Source organism: Centruroides sculpturatus, unplaced genomic scaffold (genome assembly GCF_000671375.1).
Source record: "Centruroides sculpturatus isolate CEXI.00-Female unplaced genomic scaffold, Cexi_2.0 scaffold1493, whole genome shotgun sequence".
In the NCBI taxonomy this organism is placed as follows: domain Eukaryota; kingdom Metazoa; phylum Arthropoda; class Arachnida; order Scorpiones; family Buthidae; genus Centruroides; species Centruroides sculpturatus.
In genome coordinates, this window is record NW_019385718.1 from 129,578 (window position 1) to 150,759 (window position 21,182).

Sequence of the window (21,182 nt, forward strand, 5' to 3'; positions counted from 1 at the left end):
GTTATAAAAAATTTAATTTTGTGAATTTGACAGTTTCATCTTATATTGTCATGTTTTTTCAACTAAATACCGTCAACTTTTCACATAAAAAAAAATATATATATAACTGTCACCTAACAGGACTTCACTGTTATAATTTCGATAATAAAGGGTGTTTTGGTCAAGATAAGCCTTAAGGGTTTCTTTTCGACATATGGAGAAATAACAAGAAAAACTGGAAAAAAGTCAATTTCCTTAATAACTTCACTAAGTACATTGAATTTTGTGATAACAATATTAACGCTGATAAAGATTTACCGTTAAAAAATAAAGTAAAGAATTTAACATTATCTCAGATAAATAATTTATTTGTTTTTTCGCCTAAGCTTATCATTAATTCAATAAAAAGATACAAACAAATGTTTTAACAGCTTAAAAATACTTATTTCTAGCGAACAGTATATATAAAATTTAATATATATTGTTTACCATAAAAAATGTAACATAAATAACTGCGAAGATCCGAAGTTAAACATCTTTTGTAGATGTGTTGATGAGATCTTTATCTTGTTCATAAAAATTGTTAATGTAATTCACAAAGCGTGGCCATTTTCTCAAACTTTCATTCTTTTTTTATTTTATATAAAGCATTCTATTATTATTATAAGCCCTAGGTAAGAAATTACAATGCAATGCACGTAATGTAATTTTCTTTCTATACGAAACAAGCTTAAGTGTCTTGTCTATTGTATCTTTTTAAATTTAATTTAATTCCTATTTAACTTTTAATTTATTCAGAATATTATTCAAATTATTATTTATTAACTATCTAATTACTTAACAAATTAAAGAGATGTTTTAGATTAAAAAAAAAAAAGGTAGATATTACTATCGTTAGATAGTTTCAAATTTAGTACAATCTCACATTTATTCAACCTGTGATACTGTTCTTTTCGATCTGCATCATAAATCCTTGTCAGATTATAAGGTGAAGATGAGGCCATGATGCAGGCCAATTGACATGCAACACAGGTAGTGTGGTCGGTCGCATAGATCATAGAGATAAGATCTATCCCGACTGGACACCCATTCCTCCTTCACATATACAATGCAACCAAACCCGCTTCCTGTACTACCATCAAACTCAATTTTCATTTCCTAAAAGAGAGTAAATGAGACCCACTAAAATCAGAAATTTATAATTAAATACATAATATATGAAATAAATATTTTCTATTATTAAATAAAAAAATAATATAACACTGTAATAAAATATAATCTACATTCTTTGTAAAACATAATTAACATAATTAAACCTGTTTTCTTATTAATAAATTAAAGGGGATTTAGAAAGGCGATTAAAATTTCTTTAAAGGAGGAAAAAAAAAATCCAAATTTAATTGTTCAAGGGCATACGTGAAGTGATATGTAAATAGGACTACACTTTCATTTTACCGAACTAAACTCGTTTCATTATACCTATTTTATTCAAAAATAGGTTGTATGAAATTAGCATACACCGCAATTAAAGTAACAATGACAAATTGTACTACTTATGTATATATATATTCTTTTACTAAAAGTATTTTATCTAAAGATATACTGTACTTAGCCTATATATTTTTAACTACTTAACGTGTGAAGAAACAAAACATTTTCAAAGAAATTTTAAGAGTAGAATATGAAAATAAATGTCAATAAAATTTAGAGAAGAGGAAAAATGAAAGCTTAAAAAAATTGAAAGTTAATTAACTGTTGAGTTTTTCGTTTCTTAATATTGTTTTTTATATATATATAACAGGCTGCATCTCAGTTATCTCACGGCGGGAACAGATGTTTGGATGTCTGTTGACAGTGGAGAGCTATCCCAATTTTCAAATTATTTGCCGTCACCTAAATCTATCTGGCGCCTACGGCGTGTCCTTCGACAACATTGCAGTCAGTAAAGTTGGCCTGACTTGCTATAATATTCCATAGATAATTTATGCAATTTCTTTGATAAAATCGTCTCTAATATGATTTACTTTTTCCCATTAGAAGAACATGGATATTGTCAAATTCCGAAAAAAAATAATAAAATTCATAATTGTAATAATATTAAAAAGAAAAAAAATCAATTACTGAATTACTAAATAATTATTTAATTGTAGATTATGTTAATGGAAGATTTAAAAAGCTATTAAATATAAACCTAATTAATTTACATGAATTAACATATTTAAGTATTAAATTTGCATTGATAGGAGGTCAATTTTTACTGAAGAAAAATCTACCGGGGGTAGAGACTCACTGCCATCTATCTACTATCTATTGAACTAATTTTCGCCCTAAAGATACATTAATCGAAAGGTAATTTTATATTATTTAATTAATTAAAAATTTAATAATTAAAAGAGTAAATTATATATTTCTATCTATTAAATAAGATATTTTATAAAGTTTATAATAAAATAATTATATATTATAATAATTAAATAATGTGTAAAATATTTATGATTTAGGTCTATTATTATTAATTTTTTTTTTAAGTGTAAGAGTAGTATTTTTAATATTGTTTTTAAAGAATAAAGATATTATTATATGTAAGAAATGAATATGAAATTAGTTAGGGAATGTATGCAGTTTGAATAGTTATGAAATTAAATTTTATATGATTATTTTTATTAATATTGTAATTAAAGTAGAAATCAGATGTGATTGAGATTTATGAATGTTTTTGAAGGTCTGAAAAAAAAATAAAATAAATGGTTGGCTCCTTCGAAAAGTCATGTGATGGACCTATCTACGAATGAATATTGCATAATAGCTCAACATTTTTTATTTTGATATATCAAATTGGAATATTTCTCGGCTCAAATTTATTATATCCCAGTAGCAAGTAAAAAGTCACGCGAAGTTCCACACTCACCATTGGGACCGAGCCACGAAACCCTGAGGCAAAATACAGCCATTGGTTCCACTACTAGTCCGGCGGTCATCTGCGACAGGGCTATATAACAGCACGTCAGGGCCGAATTGTACTGTTAAAGGTGTGGCGAGTATAGTTTCTGATGCCGGAGTGACCTCGTTTTTTTTTTGAACTCCAATGGAGGAACCAGCAAGTTTTGCGGCTTCCTTTACGCTTCTTTCGCATTATCCAGGAGGAGATTCTCCGGGTTATCAGGTACCAAGTCCATTGAGTGAACCATGTCCGAGTAGTCCTATAAGTTGTTACTTTACTCCCGTTAATTCCAAGGATGTAGTGGATCTAGATAGGCAGGAGAATCAAAGGTGCGTAACTCGGAGCCTTTCTGACAGCGAGACTACTCATACAGGTAAACAAGTCAGGAACAGACCTTCGGCAATAATAGCGAAGAAACGCAGACTCGCAGCTAATGCAAGAGAAAGAAGAAGGATGCTCAGTCTAAATGTTGCTTTCGATCGTTTAAGGGAAGTTGTACCGTCGCTCACTAACGACAGGAAGCTGTCTAAATACGAAACCCTACAGATGGCCCAGAGTTATATAACTGCTCTTAGTGAATTATTGGACAGAGATTAGTTCATAACAGCATTGATTATGTTCCTTTTATCGATACGTCATTATCATTAATTAAAAAAAGGTCAGTAATACCTTAAACATAGTTAGATAGACCTTGTAAATTTAAACTTGGTGGATCTGCGCACAAATTGGAATGCTCAACAAAATGCCAGTTTTGAAGAATATTTTGCTCATAAAGTTGATCTCCGAACTTAAGGACTATTTTACGAACATTACGAAAGATCTCTTATTCCGGAATGTTTGTTTATTTTGCTCATACTGAGAGATTCTTTGCTCAGATTGTATATTTTTATCCTTGTATATAGTATAACGAGCGGCTCGATATTTCTGCAGGAGAAAATTAAAATGTGCCATGAAATAAATGTTAATTTTTTTATATATATTTATAGGTATTTTTGGGTCTATTTTTTTTATTTTACTCTTACGTAATTTATCTATAGTAAAAGTAAAAAACATATAAATATTTTAAAATAAAATTTATAAATTGATTTTTTTTATTAATAAAATTTTATAAATTAAGGACAATTTTTAATTTTTAGGGTTTGATATTTTTTTAATAATTAAAAATATCGTTATCGTCATAAGTAGGCGCGTATGTAATAATGGAAACAAATAAGAATATTAATAATTTTAATTATATTAAAGATGGGACCTACGTGGACGAAATTTTTTTTTTTTTTTTCCTCGAAGTTGAAAATATAAGGGTCACTATGCGGCCTACCTAATTTGTTTGTGGTCTGTCATTAAATAATTAGACCAGTGTAGAGTTGGTCCTTGTCCCCTTGACTTCCTCCCCTTTTGCCTTTTAGACAATATAATTATTTTTCATATTTTTCAAAGGAAAATTTTACACAATTTTTATTAACAATGTGCACAATTCATTACTATAATTACATATAATTTTATTATTATTAATTTCAATTAATATGATTTAATCGTTTGAAAAATGAAACGATTACGTTTGACGAAGCCCTTTTAAAATGAAAATTCTGTGAGATCATTGAACAGAGAAAGTCTTTTATGGCATGAAAGAAAGGTGATCTATCATTCGGTTTGAAGCTAGTGGAAAGTGAAACTTCAGACTGAATGAATTTGAACTCACGTGTTTCTGCTAAGCGAACTGTTCGAATTAGCAAACAGACAGCTGGTAGAAGGTTGCTGGACCATGACCGGACTGTGGTCAACCAGACGCCGTCACTTCGTCTGATCCATCCGGGCGTATCAGACGATATTCCTCCAGGTCTAACTCTTACCCCCGAGCTGTTGTACTACCTCATACAACATGACGTACTCCAGTTCATGATTCTGTACTGATAACAGTAGAAAGCATCGACTAATTAGTCATGCAATGAAATATATATATATATATATATTAATACGAATAAATGAATTTACGTACAATTTAATTTAAAATCTTATAAATTATGATGACAAATTTCCTTGTAATTTACATCGACGATCGTGTTCTGAACAACTTTTTGTTTTACGTAACAATGTTCTTTGCTTTATATTTCAAGTTTTTGTATTAATTGCAGTTTTAGAACGTGTTTTTTTTAACTCTCCGGATATATTACAATTAATGAACACATTGCAAGTTTTTTAAATATATTCTCTTTCTTCCTTTAATGTTAAATTACAAATTAGGAGCAAGTTTTCTTACAAGTTTTTTCGCATTAAATTTAAACTTGTGATTTATTATTAAATGATCGCATTGAATTAAATCGTATTAAATCGTATTAAAGACGTAACGACTTTAATTTAAAAAATATATAGGCCTATATTAAGAGTTGAATTTATAATTCGATTTATATGTGATTAATTCGTAAAGTTATAAAATTAACGAACGTTAACGGATAGTAAAATTCACTATAGTTGATTATCTAGTAGACTAATAGCGCAGCTGCGAACTAAATTAGGATGAATTATTGACTCAACGACAACTACTTTGGCCCTAACTTCTATCATCAGCGTTTTATTCGGATTATGTCGTTTGATTAAGATCAGGACAAGCGATAACCAGCAACCAACCTCCCAACTTTCCGCCTCGATGAAATCTATGCTAGGGCGCTTACTTTTCATAAATGTTTTACTCTAAAACCTTCTGATTATTAACAAACTTTATCGTGTTAATAACATTAAAATGCCGAAAGCTAAATATATATTTATATTTCCCTTTATCAATATAAATTAAACATTCCATCTGGAAATAAAAATGCCGTATCGAATAAGGAAGTTATCGAAAGAAATAATTTTCTGGTTGTTTATCGTATGTTTTTGAATTAATTAATAGGCTATATATATATATATATATATATATATATATATNGTAAAAAAACTTATTTTAATATTAAATTGGACGTTTAAAATAAAGATGTGGATCGAATTGGATCAATTTAACAGTAAAAAAAAATCTCATATTCTTTACCTTTATGTAAAGTATATTGTATAAATATTGAATTCGAATTTTAATTAAAAAGATTAGAATTAAAGAAATAAAATTATTAGAAAACGTTTTATAAGATAAGATACTGTCTGTGATCACAGCAAAGGTGGTCTTATGTACTGATTGAAAACTTCCACCTGACAGGATCCCTGTAATCGTCAAAGCCGGTTTTAATCGGAACAAGCCATTAAAATTTCCAGAGCCAATTTGTTCTCCCAGTACACTGAAACCATCTCTCTCTCTCCTCCGCTGCCCCAGGGCCAAATATGTCCATCTACCTACTGTTGTTAGGCTTAACACGACTGGACAGCATGAGACTATTATTTCACTTCTTTTGTAAAAGTATCTACTCGAGAATATGGATTTTCGCTATTATTTCATCCGATAGAATTTTAATGAAATTTAGCCGGAAGAACATCCAAAAAAAAAAATAGTGTATCCTTCTGTATCCTGTTTAGTAATTCTATCTGTAAACGACAATATATATATATATATATATATTCAATATCGGTTGTTTATGATCTGGGTTTAAAGACTACTTTTTTTTTTAACGTACTGCATAAGAATTATTTATGAATTTTCATTAAAAATGAGTAAAATATAACATGGATGCAAGAAATTATAGCAGAGTTACTTAATGCTCAGGATTCACAACCGATAATTATCGACCTTCATCCGGTTTCTCTATAATCAAGTACAAGTTGCCGACAACCCCTTCTTGGTTCCCTTTAACTTGATGTCTCTTTTGCCGACTTTACAACTACTGTCTTGGACCATTTAGCTACCTGGTAGCATAGAGTAATACTAATTTCTGTCCAAGGAAATTATTTCTACCCATCAATTTGGAAGGCAGGCCACGCGTCCCAAGAATTTTGGGTGGTCTAACAGAGATAGAAATAACCTTTACTGTGTTAAAAAAAAAAAAATTAAAATTCTTATTGATCAATAAAGAAAATCTTCATAATTATCTTTATTAAATCCGATCAAAATTCGATTATTATTATTTTTTTTAAGATAAATCTTACAGATCTTGCAATTTATGAGATTATCTTTGAGACACCTTCACACCAGGTGATTTCCCTTTGGAGCGATTCATCTTCCCTCTCGATTCTAGGTAATTAAAATGTCGATCACTGGGTGCAATCACGTGATTCAATAGGTGCACGCAATGGTCTCATCAAAAAAAAAAAAAATATAAAAAAATCCATAAAAAAATAACACGGAAAAACCGGTTAAATTTATAAAAATACCATCAATTCGATTTATATCCAGACCAATTTTGAAGCCAGAATACGTAGTTCTACCTTTTTAAAGTTTGATTTTTAAACCTTGTCACGTATCGTTAATGCGAATAAAAGTTAAGTGTAGCATTCTAATGGAACTATTGTAAATTCCATCACAAAATAATTTGATAAATACCCCTTAAAAAATACATACAAACCTTACAAAGGAATCATTTTGTACATATCTAATTATCATAAGAATATCGATAAAAATAAAATCAATTTATATTAATATAATTATTTATTTAATATATAGGTCAAATATTTAATATTATGATTTATAGGATAAAAATTATTATCAATATAATTCTAAAGTAGGATAGAGATACAGAAAAAAAAAATTTGCTCAATTAAATTTCACATTACTCAACTTGTCTTTTATGATGGAAGCGATTGGACAAGGCATAAATCAAGCTTTAACTTATACTGCAATTTGTCAATGGCGACATTGGACAAAATAGAAGACCGGAATATCCGATAGATATATTTATTTTCCTACATTCTTCAGTGTTTAACTTAAAAGAATTAGTCTAGATTAACTAAAGGAAATTATAATATAGGCCTATATATATACATAAGGAAGGGTTAGGGGTTGACTTTAAACAATTTCCAAGACCACCAGCGAATTAAAAATTTTTAAAAAATATATATTTTTTTCTATTGTATACTTCGATTGTTATCACTTCAAAGTATTTTTGAGCATGCGTAAATAGGAGATCGTAATTATAGAGGAGACTTTTGACGCCTCCGTGTGGTTATTTGAGAGAGGGGATCTGTAAATCCTCCCCCTAAATAATACCCCCAGTCACTTAGCTGAGTTTCACCCTAAAGCTGACTTTTATTATCCTATATTTCTATTGATACTTATTTTAACATTATGATACATCTATTTTTTTTAATATATATATATGGATTTAATTTGTATATTATTCTATAAAAACAACAGAAATTTCTATGTTTTTAATCTATCTAAACTGACACTATAAATCATTGATTTACTAGAAGAAGAACTTGATAGAATTATACTATACAAATTACATTACTCGAAATAAATAATATTAAAATTTCAGAGAAAATCAAATTTTAAAAACTTTAAAGTGTGATTTTTATTTTTTAGTATAAAATATTAAGTAAAAAAAGAAGAAGAAGAAGAAGAAAAATTAAATTTACACGAAATAATCAAGTGAAGAAAAAATCCCGAATAAAATTTCGTAGAAAAATTTAATAATAAACTTGAAAAATTAAATCATAGATTTAAAAAAAAATTAATAATTGAAGAATCTTTTGCATTAAAAATTCACGAAAATTAACTATAAAAGTGAAATTTAAGTTGTAAAAAAACTTATTTTAATATTAAATTGGACGTTTAAAATAAAGATGTGGATCGAATTGGATCAATTTAACAGTAAAAAAAAATCTCATATTCTTTACCTTTATGTAAAGTATATTGTATAAATATTGAATTCGAATTTTAATTAAAAAGATTAGAATTAAAGAAATAAAATTATTAGAAAACGTTTTATAAGATAAGATACTGTCTGTGATCACAGCAAAGGTGGTCTTATGTACTGATTGAAAACTTCCACCTGACAGGATCCCTGTAATCGTCAAAGCCGGTTTTAATCGGAACAAGCCATTAAAATTTCCAGAGCCAATTTGTTCTCCCAGTACACTGAAACCATCTCTCTCTCTCCTCCGCTGCCCCAGGGCCAAATATGTCCATCTACCTACTGTTGTTAGGCTTAACACGACTGGACAGCATGAGACTATTATTTCACTTCTTTTGTAAAAGTATCTACTCGAGAATATGGATTTTCGCTATTATTTCATCCGATAGAATTTTAATGAAATTTAGCCGGAAGAACATCCAAAAAAAAAAATAGTGTATCCTTCTGTATCCTGTTTAGTAATTCTATCTGTAAACGACAATTACACTTGGAGCAAAGATCAATACCACTTATCCCCCTTTTAAATTATAAAAAAAAATATATATATAAATATATTAATATTAAATATTATAAAAATGTCTTTTTAACCTTTATATAGGAAAAAATTTCGTAGAAAGTCTTTTCAGAATATAAATAAGAACCCAAGGCAACAACACTACTTGTCTTATCATTGAAACATTCGATATTCTTCTGTTTTATTAATATTCCGACGTCACAGAGATGAAATCTTATAGAATTTAGATAACCTTAAACATTTTTGTTTTCAAAAATAGACATTTTTTTAAATAAATGGCCATAAAATAATATTAATAAGTCATATATATGGGACTCTTATCTCTCTCTCTTCCTCTATCATATAATAAATTTAAGTCTAGAACTTGTCATTTGGATAAAACAAGAAAAAAAAAGATTTCATTACGATAGTCACTTTTTTTTTACCCCCTTTTAATGCACTTATTCGTTTAAAAATTTATATATATATCAGTTTAAAAAAAAGAAAAGAAAAGAAATTTACTTTACCACCTGCAGTAATTTAACGGAAATTTTAATTTTCATTTAAAAATTTCCTGGAATATTACAGTAGCAGTACTGTATATATCATCAAAGGCGACTAGTTCTTGCATCATGTTACCATCTGTTAGAAAACAATTGGAAATAAGCCAAAAAATTTATCTTCTTTATCGAAATTTATTTTTTAATGACCTAAATTTAGAAAAAAAATCCTAAATCCTATATATTTATTTATTTTAGATTAAAATATAATTAATAATTTATTAAAAAAATGATATTTAAAAGGGAAAATTTATTTTTTTTTTTTTCATCGATAGATAAGCATTTAAATAGAAAATAGAACAGAAAATATAGTTTTTTTTTCTTCTTAATAGTGTGATGAATCTGTTGATATTATATAACAAATCAACCGTGAAAATCATTCCTTTGTTAATGGCACGCGACTGTATAACATGTCAATATTTCATAATGAATATTAATGTACTGTACTATATATTAAAGCTTTTTTTTTAGATACATATAAAGTTAACAGCTGTTCTTTAGGCTACTTATTTAATTGATAAAATTATAAGAATATATGTATTTAAATTAATATTACTATAAACACGCAATTTAAATAAATATAAGAAATATAAAAATTTATTAACGTATATTTCCTTGTATACAGTTTTAAAATCGTCAATTATTTCTTATATTATATATGATTTATAATAGAAATGTATCGTTATTACAATTATATATAAATATAATGAACGATTCGATATTGGTTCTTATCTGAGTTTAACTTATTTTTGGGTTATAAAAATAAAAAAAAAAAAACCTGTTCAATTTGATAATAATAGAAGCTAAACTAGTTTAGGCCATTAAAACTGGATTTATAAGACTATCTTCACATTTAGAATTGCTATTCTCTTTTCTCTCACTGTCTTCTCTCGAATGTTTTTGAGGCAATAAAAACCAGAATTGCTAGATGGGAAGTTTCAATTTGTCACAGATCATCCATCAGAAGTGTGAAGTACAAAAGGACAATGTCACCAAATCGCATTTAGCTCATACTCCTGCTGAGAACCTACTGCAAATCATTGCTATCAGTAGCTAAATAACGTGGAGTTACAATGATACCGACACTACTTGATAAACAATTGTATAAGAATAATAATGTAAATTAGATTATTTTTTTTTTATTTAACAATAAGAAGATTTCAATGACATCATTAATTAAATAAAAATATATTACATTTTATTATTATGACTTAGAACATTTACCATTTAAATTTGTTATCTCTTTATCAAGGAGAAAAGGATGTCAAGGAATTGTCGTCGACACTTCTATCGAAATTATAATAATACATAAGATTGTTCGATTTATATTTTTTGTTTATATGCATAAAACAATTTATAAAAAAAACGTGCTTAGATGATTTTTAAAATTTTAGAAACTCTGCCAATTGAAGATCAAATATTGATAACTAATACATTATTTATTAATTAATTGTTATCATTGAAAACGATCTTTTAATTTCTCTCGACACTTACGAATCATTTCTGTCAATGAATAATTGTTTAGTTTATTAATTGAATTGTAAAGAAAATCGATAAGAAGAAATATAATGTATTAACTTTAGAATATCAGTTTCTCTATTTTAGATTTCTTTTTTTTTAAAGATATTAATATAATAAAATATTAAAGAAGAAAAATGTTGATTTAAAGAAAAAGAAGCTTCAGAAATAGATTCTAGAGCATGTCAAAGAACAAAATTAGCTTTCAATCGACACTTCAACCACTTGTCACGGAAACGTGATGATTGGAAAAGCGTCCATAATCAAGGATCACGCCTCTTGATGGACAAAATAGCAATCGTGAATAAGGACAAAATTAATAATTTTTGCCTGAAGACATTGAAAGGAACAGATTTGAAATAGTTTAAGGGTCTTTATGAACAAAACGTTTCGTTATTGTTTGGGATAGCAAGAAACATTTACCGCTTCGATGAGTTTAGTGGTTCTTCCACCCACTAATTTGTCGTTTCCTGTCAAATTATGTTGTCAAGTTTATTTTAAACATCAATTAAGAAACTATTTGACCTGCTTAGTTCCTGCAATTCGGTAAAAATAATTTCATTGTGAAGTTCGGAAGAAACTTATGAAGGCCGATAAGAAACAAAGATAGAAAGAATATAACATTTTATAATGTCACTAAATTGTCGAAATACTTTTAATGAATTCTTTATGTTCTTTGAATATTCCTCCCTCGGAAGAATGAACCGGAACGTTACTGCCATGTCAATAACGATCAAAGATCTTATAAGAATTGTTCGATGCCTGTTGACGGATGATGATGGAACTTATAGAATATGGCTCTCCAGGTGTCTTCGATTAACAGATTTACTCAGTTGCGCAATATTACGTAGTAAGGCCCCGGGTATGACACCCACGAAGTTCAAAGAATAGTAACCAGGAGGAGGTTGGAGCACACAATAATTTGTGGTTTTGAGGGAGGTCTTAGCAAGCGGTTTTGGGGAAAATTTATGTGGGAAAATTAAGGTTTACTGTATTTACATGTTTACTTGAATTTCTTGAAAATTTTCTGATGTTTTAAAATATGTGTATATCTAGCACGATAATGTATTATTGTAAATATAATGGATACATTTTTTCTATCTATTAAGCAGCTTTAAATATACATTTTTTTATTATTAATTTGAATAAAATTTAAAGTGAAAACTCTCAGTGATATTACGCAAATGTGTTTATTAATTTAGAGCTGTATTGCAATCCAATAAATACTATATTAACATCATGTAACAGACTTATTATTATAGCTAATATAAAATAATAATAGTTTTATTTTAAAATTAAGTTACATAATTACCGAAATGTTTATAGTTACAGTAGAATAATTAATTCGAAGGATTACTAAACAATAAATTACAATGAAAATATAATTATTAGCATAGAATACAATTGTAAGTAGAACTATTAAATAACAGTATTATTGTAGATGTAATAATTAACATAATGTACAATTACTCCCTTTGTAATCACCATAAAGCACAGTGCTCTGTCATGTATTGCACTAGTTAATTACTAACTAAGCAATTTCGATTATTCCAGATGATGATTCATTATGGAATCCTGAATATTAGATGCTGCACTGATGATTGTGTTCAGTGGCAGGCACATCATTGACGTAGTACTGATCGACCGCTTATACATGCTAGAAAGTAATTATTTAACCTACTTCCTATTTGATGCGTTCGAACACCGTTCATCATCGAGGTTCACCAGGACCGTTGGAGTAGTGTAATTGCTTTATAATTAATAGATACGTAGCAAAGTTTAAACGTGTGAAAAACCCTCTCTAAACAGGAAGTTACGGATTAACAATTTTCAAAATACAGAAGCGCAAGGTTAGAAAAAAAAAAAAAAAAATTCGCAACACATTGCAGCAGATGATTAGCACGTTGACAGGTAAACGCCCGAAGCAACGATTTCTTCAAACTGCCCACAGGAGCTTATAAAGCTTACGTCAATGCCTTCCTTACCCAAAATATTACCCGTTGTTGGAATGACCATCTGTCATATATCGAAGTAGTTGGACGGAGTCTAGACATCCCTGTTAATAATAGGTTTGTAACAAGTTCGCATCTTGGGTGAAGCGATTAGAAAATTGAAGCTGATAAGCAGGAAGTCTTGTCTTGGAAAAAAGAATTCTCACGCTTCTGTGTTAATTGTTACGTCTCGTAAAAAATACACTTATGCTTAGTAAACAAAATATTAATAATTTCCCTGACTTCACCAACAAACTAAAAAGTTTGGTTTGAGGACAACAAGACATTCCTAGAAATCAGTAACTCAAAAATTTCTTAAGTGTTTTATGAATATACAACTACCTAATGTCTACCTTTAATTCTTTTACCTACTTAAACAGTAGTTAAACATCATTTCTGCTTATGAAAATGAAGCATTTTATAATTATCTTTATGTAATTATTTTACCAAATAATGTAAAAAAAAAAAATTATATAGGCCTTCACATTTTGTTTTTAAATCTATGAAAGGTATATATTCTATCAATATACAAATATATGTTGTCTTCGTCTTGGAAAATTACACTAGTCTTTGATTACACCAATATACAGTATGTTTTTTTTTTTCTCCTGCTAAAATTACAGAAGCAAAATAAATAGCTTCTGAAGTTGAATAACCTTTTAAGGTAATAAACTTTACTATAATTTTTTTTATTTTTATATATACTGTATATTTTTTTTTTAATAAAGTAACACCCATTTGAAAGGAAGAAGAAATTTTTGTCAGTAAAGGTGACAAAATGATGGATGTTGAAATATCCGCCTCTAAAATATAANTTTTCATCCAAGCAAAAACGTTACCTTCCTTTCGTCCTAATATCCGGCATCTTATATTTCATGTTATAAAAAAAATTCAAAATAAATTTATACCTATCTACTGATAGCAAATTTTGAAAGATACTCTAACAAGATTGTATTCTATAAAATTTCCCTCTTCAATAGCTTACTTATAAATTTTTTCTATGAAATTGTTAGCTTAAGGCTGACCCATGGGCTGTTAAAGGTTCAAATAAATATCTCTTCCAATATATCTGATAAGAAGTTTATTAGTTGGCTAAATAAGCAATTGAAAGTGAATTAGATACTTTATTTAGTGTCATTAACCTTTTTTATTATATTTATAAATGTACAAGAAAAAAAAAATAATAATAATTTACTAGTAAATAGTGTAATTGAGACATTAAAGAATTGATGATGTCCAATGATGGCAAAGAAGGATAGAAAACAATCGAGAATAAAAGGATAAAAGCAGTTGACCGAAAAACAGCTTTTGGGAATTGAGATTCTTGTATTAGAAGTTGAAATCAAGCGGAAAAAGAAAGAGAAATTCTCAGATGTATAAAGAAAAATACACTGAAATAACATAGAATTATATATAAGAATTTAAGTTTTAGATTAGTTAAGAGAAAGAATTTAATCAAGGAATACGTTTTTACTTCGTTTAAATATTTTACTGATCTGAGAGAAATTCAATTAGTTAAACAAAAGGAGGAGGGATTAAAAAAAAAAAAAAAACAAATAAAATTTTATAAAATTAAAAACGACAACAACATAATTTAAATTACAAATAATAATAATAATATATTAAAAGCTTAAATAAGTTTTTAGAAATAATTAAAATTTTAAATATAGTTTTTTCTTTTTTTATATATGAAATTTTTTTTCGTAGAATATTTTAACTTTCCAGTAACGTATTTTTAACTTGTTAAATTTTTATGCAAACTTTGAAACATTTCTTATTTATCCTCCAGGTTTTCCGTACAGAATATCAATTGTTCGATGTAAAATATATTCTATTTCTAGTTTTCTTTTAAGATTGAAGCATTCAGTACATTCCTTTCGAAGCTCAACATCTTAAATTAATATAAATATATCATTTTTAAAGTAAACTTTTAAAGAATAAATGAGTAAAATTTACCTAATTTTCGTTTCAGTTGTAACAAAATTGGAAAGAATCGTGGATAAAATGGATATAAGGAGAGAGTCGTGATGCTGTAAAGATGCTGAAGAGCAATTAGAGATTTAATTACAACGTCCCAATTTTTACTGGATAGACCACCTTTAAATAAATATTAAGAAACATTTTTTTTTTTTTTTTTTAAATTCTGCGACAGAAATACAGCATTGAGTTAACAGTACAGCCATCTATGAATAACTATCGCTACTATATTATTAATTTATATTTAGTTTGTTACATAAATATCTTTAATTACTGACAGCATAAAGGATTCATGATATTTTCTAATGGAATATTTCCATTTTTTCCAGCTTCGGTTAGCATTTGCAACATTGGCAATTATATCGAATGGCGACTGAACCTCTTTTAAACCGTCGAAAAATATTGGTAGAAAATAAAATGTGTCCAACTTTTCTAAAGGTGTCTAAGATAAAGAAATTTATGATTTTAAATAATGCTATTTTCATGGTAAGATAGATTTTACTGCACTCACCACCCAATGCAAAGTACCGTCTGATCTGTATGGAATAAGATTTACAGGAAGTTCACCAGCACGAAATCTCTGCTGAAAAGTTGGATTAAAGCTAGAATCTGATGAAGTATTTGGACGATAAAAATCTTCGTGCTGAAATATAAATTAGTCATTAAAATAATGTAGAAAAATAGACTAGTATCGATGTTCTTACTACGATCACGTGACCTCTCTCTTCCAAATATTTTAAAGCATCCTTCAAAGCCATATTGTTAAAGAAAAATCACAAATAATATTTTAATTGTTTACGGAAATTATTGTTAGCTTTATTCATAATTGTTAGTGCATTTTTTTTAAATAAATTTTCAACTTGTACAGTATTTTAAATCATTTTATTTGTAATGAATTACAATATACAAATAATATTAGTAACTTTTGATATTTCATTTTTTCTTAAGCATTGTACGGTATATTAGGGGCTGTCCATAAATTACGTCCGCATTTTTCTTTAAATTTTTATTCTCCCTCCCCTATTCAGACCTTCAACAAAGCTCAATCCCCCTCAAAATCTTTACTAACTTTAGGAATAATAAAATATATAAACTGTATAAAATTTAATGAAATAAAACGGAAATCCATTGAAGTTCAACTCCAACTCTCTCCCCTGTCTGACTTTGTCCCACTTGTTATAATCCCCTTCTCCTTCTAATGTGGACATCATTTATGGACAGTTTCACTGCAATAATAACAAGAATATATAATTATATATACATAATTAAGGATTACAAACTTCTGTTTCGGAAAATAATACATTATCTGTTGCAAATATTTTCGTTTTCATCCAAGCAAAAACGTTACCTTCCTTTCGTCCTCCATTGCATCTTCCCGCTTCTTGTATTTGTTTATGAGTCAATCTTTCGTTCCATATGTGAACATCAGCAATGTCACCATACCAACCTTGATTAGGATCGTACTTTGAATCTACACCATCCTGTTCTTGTCCAATTACTAATTGACCACCAGAAGGGATTAATTTCTTAGCAAAATCAGCGTGACTTTTACATTCCGCGCAATGAATTCCATTAACATAAAATGCTATTGCTCCATTAACACAAAATAAATTCAAGCATAAATGATACCATTCTCCATTTTTCCAAGTGATATGAGAGCAAGGAACTTGTAAAATAGATCCTGCATAATTAACTTCGATTTTTGTATTATTTTCTTTCGTTATTAAAGAAATGATAAGCTGGTTATCGTTGGAAACCGTTGCGTAAGATAGTAAACAATTTAAATCACTTAAAAAATAAGGTTTAATCCAAGAACAAAACGTTAATTCTTCCAGATTCGTAAGTAATTCGGCCATCCGAATTCGTGGGAAAGAAGATCCATCAGAAGGAGTAAAGTGAGCTTTAACGTGTAGACTGGTTATAACATCGAACTTTATAAGTAAAACAATCCACAGAGTGTACTTGAAAGGCTGCATTATTGTAAGCATTTAGTATAAGTTAAGATGATCGCTGTCATTTTATAGTTTTTGAAAGTAGTCATTGCGAAATAATAATTGAAGAAGTGTCGTTAAAACAGTAACATTGATTAATTAATTTTATTTTTAGATTATTATTGTAAATGAATTAAATCAAATAATAACTTCTAAAATATATAGAAATTAAATACAATTATTGGCATAAATGCTTTTAAAATCTATAATTTTAATTAATAGTTGTGTCATTATTGTCCATATCTGATGATGCTTAAGTGGAAAAATTCGATTCAGTACTAATTAATAGTTTATTAATTAATCTGAAACTATATTAATTGTATTTAAATATATACTTTTAATATAAATTAATTAATGACTAATTAGTAATCTCGTCAAGAGTGAAGTATAATTAAATAATTTTATTGAACTACTGAATACATTTCTTAAACTCATTAATTTACTAATCGATAACAATGATCGCATGTTAAAAATATGTAAATTATTAGAAGAAACATTTTATTTTCTGAATTATTTTTCCAAATATTTAATAAAATACTTTTGTAATTAAATATTCATGCTATTCGTAACCTTGTATCTTTCAATATTAATTTTATATTAATTTAATTGTTACTTATGTAAGCAATAGAAGGAGAACAGAATAAATATCTTAAAATTTATTGCTCTGTGATATGGAGAAGCATATTGATGTTCAAATTGGAAGAGTCAGCATTTACATAATATATATTCTATACGTTGTTATTTGCATGTTAATATGTATCTTTTTAATTATAAAAATAATTGCAATATTTTTATTTTCTTAAGTATCTTATTGATACGTGTTTAATATATACATATAAAGTTAAACTTCGATATAGCGATCTTCTAAATAACGTTAACCTCGTAAAGCGCCTTATAAACAGGTATTTCTCGTAGATAAACCTTATTAAATTTACGATTTTACATCGTAAACAACGTTATTATAATCAAATAATCGATTTACAAACTCAAAATTGTGTTTAGATCTTATATAATTCTTGTTTAAGGGACTTCAATTCTACTTAAAATTAAAAAAAAAAAAAATTACATGAATTTTATATGATAAAAACTCGAATATTATAATTTAAAAAAAATGCAAAAATAAGATTAAATATTTTAAATTTATACTCTTTAACAGAATCATAAATATTTAGTATTAAATATTTATGCAAATACGATAACGACTCCTTTCTATCTTTGGCCTTTCTCGTTTAGAATATTAATTATTTAATTTAAAATATATTTTATTATTTTTCGATTTATTTTTTTTTTTGTATTTTCGATCTTTTTATTATTCTATATTATTATAATAAACCTTTTGAATATTTATAATTAATGATAAATGAGCTACCATTGTTAAATATGTATAGTTGTATGATATACGAGAAATGTTTTAGATATAAAATATATTATTTATAATTCTAATTATCATATTATTTTCATAATTTAACTATTTTTCTTTCGTGTAATCGTCGTAATTATATTTTTGTAAATATTTAATACATAAAAATGATAAAATTATATAATTACACTTCGATTTAGCGCTACCGTTCTACCAAAACTAGTGTACAGTCGACCCCCCATAACACTGTTGATTTTTCCGTTTTATATGAATTTCATGTTGTACGAGTCACTTAGATTTTACAAATATGTGTGCCGGGCTGTGTATTTGTAAAATCTAAGTGACTCGTACAACATGGAATTCATATAAAACGGAAAAATTAACAGTGTTATAGGGGGGTCGACNATTTTATAAAGACTGAGTCATGATGAAATGTATAAATAATGAATGAAAAAATATATTTTGAGTTGATTTATCATCATTCATATGCAGATACATAAATTATATGGTAAGTGAACTATATTTGTGTTGTCAAGTTTATAATAGATTGCTCTATAGAATTAAATGTTAATAAAATTAATATTATTTTTACAATCCTTTATATTAAAATATATATTTTATTTATTTACATAAAATTAATTTAATTTGAATTAAATTAGTTAAAGAATGGAGAAACTTACAAATACGTGGAAGCAGCAAAAATCAGTTTTAAAAAGAAATAAGAAAATAAATAAATTTCAATTGGATGTTGTTATAAAAACGTCTCCTAGTAAAGAAGTCAAATGTGACTTAAAAAAAAGTGGTTCAAAAAGGAAAGCAAGTAATGATGGTCCAATTAATCCTAAAAGAAACTATAAAATAGTTGAATTTTCACCAAATAATAATGAATTAAATGAAATAAATAGGTAAATATTTTTTTTTAATGTTTTTTTAGTGTTATTTTGGCTATTTTCAACTTAAATTCGATATAATAAAAAGTACACAATAACATACATTTTTAATTTCGGAAAGTGTTTTAAGGATTACAAAGTTCTGTTTCTGAAAAAATGACATTATCTAAAACAGATATTTTTGTTTTCATCCAAGAGAAGACGTTACCTTGTTTACGTTTTCCTTTACAAATTCCTGCTTCTCGAATCTGTTCTTCGTTTAATTTCTCATTCCAGATGTGAAGATCTGCGATATCACCGTACCAAGATTGTTTATTATCGAATTTTGAATTTAAACCGTCTTGTTCTTGTCCAATAATTAATATTCCACCAGTAGGAATTTCTTTATTTTTAAATTCGATAATATTTTCGAATTTTCTGCATAAAATCCCATTAAGATAAAACTCAACACTTCCACTAGGAGTGAATACACTTACACACAAATGATACCATTTTCCAATTTTCCAAATTACGTGAGAACAAGTAACGGTGTTTACAAATTTTACAATATGAAATTCAATTTTCGTAATATTTAACTTAGTTCTTAAAGCGATTAAAAGCTGGTTGTGACTGCTTAATGTTGCGTAAGATAAAACAGTATCCAAGTCATCCAATACGTAAGGTTTTAACCAAGTACAGACGGTCAATTCTTTTAAATTTGGAAGTGATTCAGTCATCTGAATTCGTGGATATAAAGGATCTTTTGAAGTTGGAAAATGAGCCTTGATATTTAAACTAAGTATAGAATCAAACTTTACAATTACAGATACATACAGAAGAAACTTAATGGTACACATTGTTAAGCTATATAAGTTTAAAGCAAATCGATGTTTACACTTATATCTGATATTTGATACGTGTCGATACAGTTTTCGTTCGAGGAATTGCTTAAGAAATTCTTAAAATAGATATTAATTAATTACCATAGATATCTCTTCGACTATTTTGTTACTAAGTTTTATAAAATATTTAAATGTATTTAAATATCCAACAATCTACTTTTATTTTCTCTTATCTTGTCCTTGAATCTACATCTCTTCTGTATAAAAATTTAAATAAATGTCATGAATAAAAATCTCTAACAAATTATCATAAAGTTGTTTCATGATGAGGATACTAATCAATTTTTATTTTGAATATTTGCCAGTTAGTATACATATTTGAAAAATAATTTAACAATTCTTTATACTTTTAGCTATTCACTTTTGAATAAAACATTAATAATTATTATTATTATTATTTTACAAATCTTCTTTATACATTAAACAGAATTTTTAACGAAGATGAATAGATTATTAGACTTTCTCCTTATTAAATCCTGTTATTTTTCTATTTATAATTGTATTAAAATTGTAGAAAAGTTTTAAAATAATTTTAAATTTTTAAGCTTATTTAAATGAGTTTCTAGTGTATCATTATTTTTAAACAGAAGAAAATAAGGAATTATTATTATATATATATATAAAAAATAATAATAAAATAAAATAACAAGTATTAAATTTCATATCATTATAAAATATAATTCTATATACATTTTTTAATATTTTAATATTTTTTTTTATTTAGGATTATATAAGCTTAAAAAATAATAAAGATAAAAATTATTTAGTATCAGTCCCCGCCATTTTAAAATGTGGCTCCGAGGTTAGCGACATTTTACCTGTCAGCTCTG

The 21,182-nt window shown here is 27.1% G+C and overlaps 4 protein-coding genes across 5 annotated transcripts; 1 reads left to right on the forward strand and 3 right to left on the reverse strand.

The window, feature by feature from the left end:
* Positions 1-439: 439 nt before the first annotated feature.
* Positions 440-16,470, reverse strand: LOC111641512. 2 transcript variants are annotated; one of them, XR_002759419.1, is made up of 8 exons: positions 15,935-16,470; positions 15,742-15,873; positions 15,509-15,672; positions 15,210-15,350; positions 9,707-9,826; positions 4,620-4,827; positions 905-1,137; positions 440-649 (listed from the first exon to the last, which is right to left on the reverse strand). XR_002759419.1 is itself a non-coding variant. In XM_023387684.1 (5 exons), the coding sequence occupies exons 3-5, from the start codon at positions 15,579-15,581 to the stop codon at positions 15,032-15,034; spliced, it is 327 nt and encodes a 108-aa protein (XP_023243452.1). In that variant the 5' UTR covers positions 15,582-15,672; positions 15,742-15,873; positions 15,935-16,470; the 3' UTR covers positions 14,936-15,031. The 2 variants fall into 2 exon arrangements, 1 of the variants encoding a protein (XP_023243452.1); XM_023387684.1 differs by lacking the exons at positions 440-649; positions 905-1,137; positions 4,620-4,827; positions 9,707-9,826 and adding an exon at positions 14,936-15,144.
* Positions 2,895-3,653, forward strand: LOC111641511 (protein atonal-like). Its single transcript, XM_023387683.1, has one exon. It carries the CDS (start codon positions 3,065-3,067, stop codon positions 3,515-3,517), a length of 453 nt encoding a protein of 150 aa, XP_023243451.1. The 5' UTR covers positions 2,895-3,064; the 3' UTR covers positions 3,518-3,653.
* A 25-nt stretch (positions 16,471-16,495) lies between the features above and the next one.
* Positions 16,496-17,206, reverse strand: LOC111641507 (C-reactive protein 1.4-like). Its single transcript, XM_023387679.1, has one exon. It carries the CDS (start codon positions 17,204-17,206, stop codon positions 16,496-16,498), a length of 711 nt encoding a protein of 236 aa, XP_023243447.1.
* A 2,390-nt stretch (positions 17,207-19,596) lies between these two features.
* On the reverse strand, positions 19,597-20,307 carry LOC111641508 (C-reactive protein 1.4-like). The gene has a single exon (XM_023387680.1). The coding sequence runs from the start codon at positions 20,305-20,307 to the stop codon at positions 19,597-19,599; it is 711 nt and encodes a 236-aa protein (XP_023243448.1).
* Positions 20,308-21,182: the final 875 nt, after the last annotated feature.

Bases quoted from the DNA above. Each gene is read 5' to 3' on its own strand.
- LOC111641512 (XM_023387684.1), bottom strand. From the start codon at position 15,581: ATGTTGCAAATGCTAACCGAAGCTGGAAAAAATGGAAATATTCCATTA. The intron at 15,351-15,508 runs GTCAGTAATTAA...ATTTATTTAAAG, and splicing joins TATCATGAATCCTTTATGCT to GTGGTCTATCCAGTAAAAAT. The intron at 15,145-15,209 runs GTAAATTTTACT...TATTAATTTAAG, and splicing joins ACAACTGAAACGAAAATTAG to ATGTTGAGCTTCGAAAGGAA.
- LOC111641511 (XM_023387683.1), top strand. From the start codon at position 3,065: ATGGAGGAACCAGCAAGTTTTGCGGCTTCCTTTACGCTTCTTTCGCAT.
- LOC111641507 (XM_023387679.1), bottom strand. From the start codon at position 17,206: ATGCAGCCTTTCAAGTACACTCTGTGGATTGTTTTACTTATAAAGTTC.
- LOC111641508 (XM_023387680.1), bottom strand. From the start codon at position 20,307: ATGTGTACCATTAAGTTTCTTCTGTATGTATCTGTAATTGTAAAGTTT.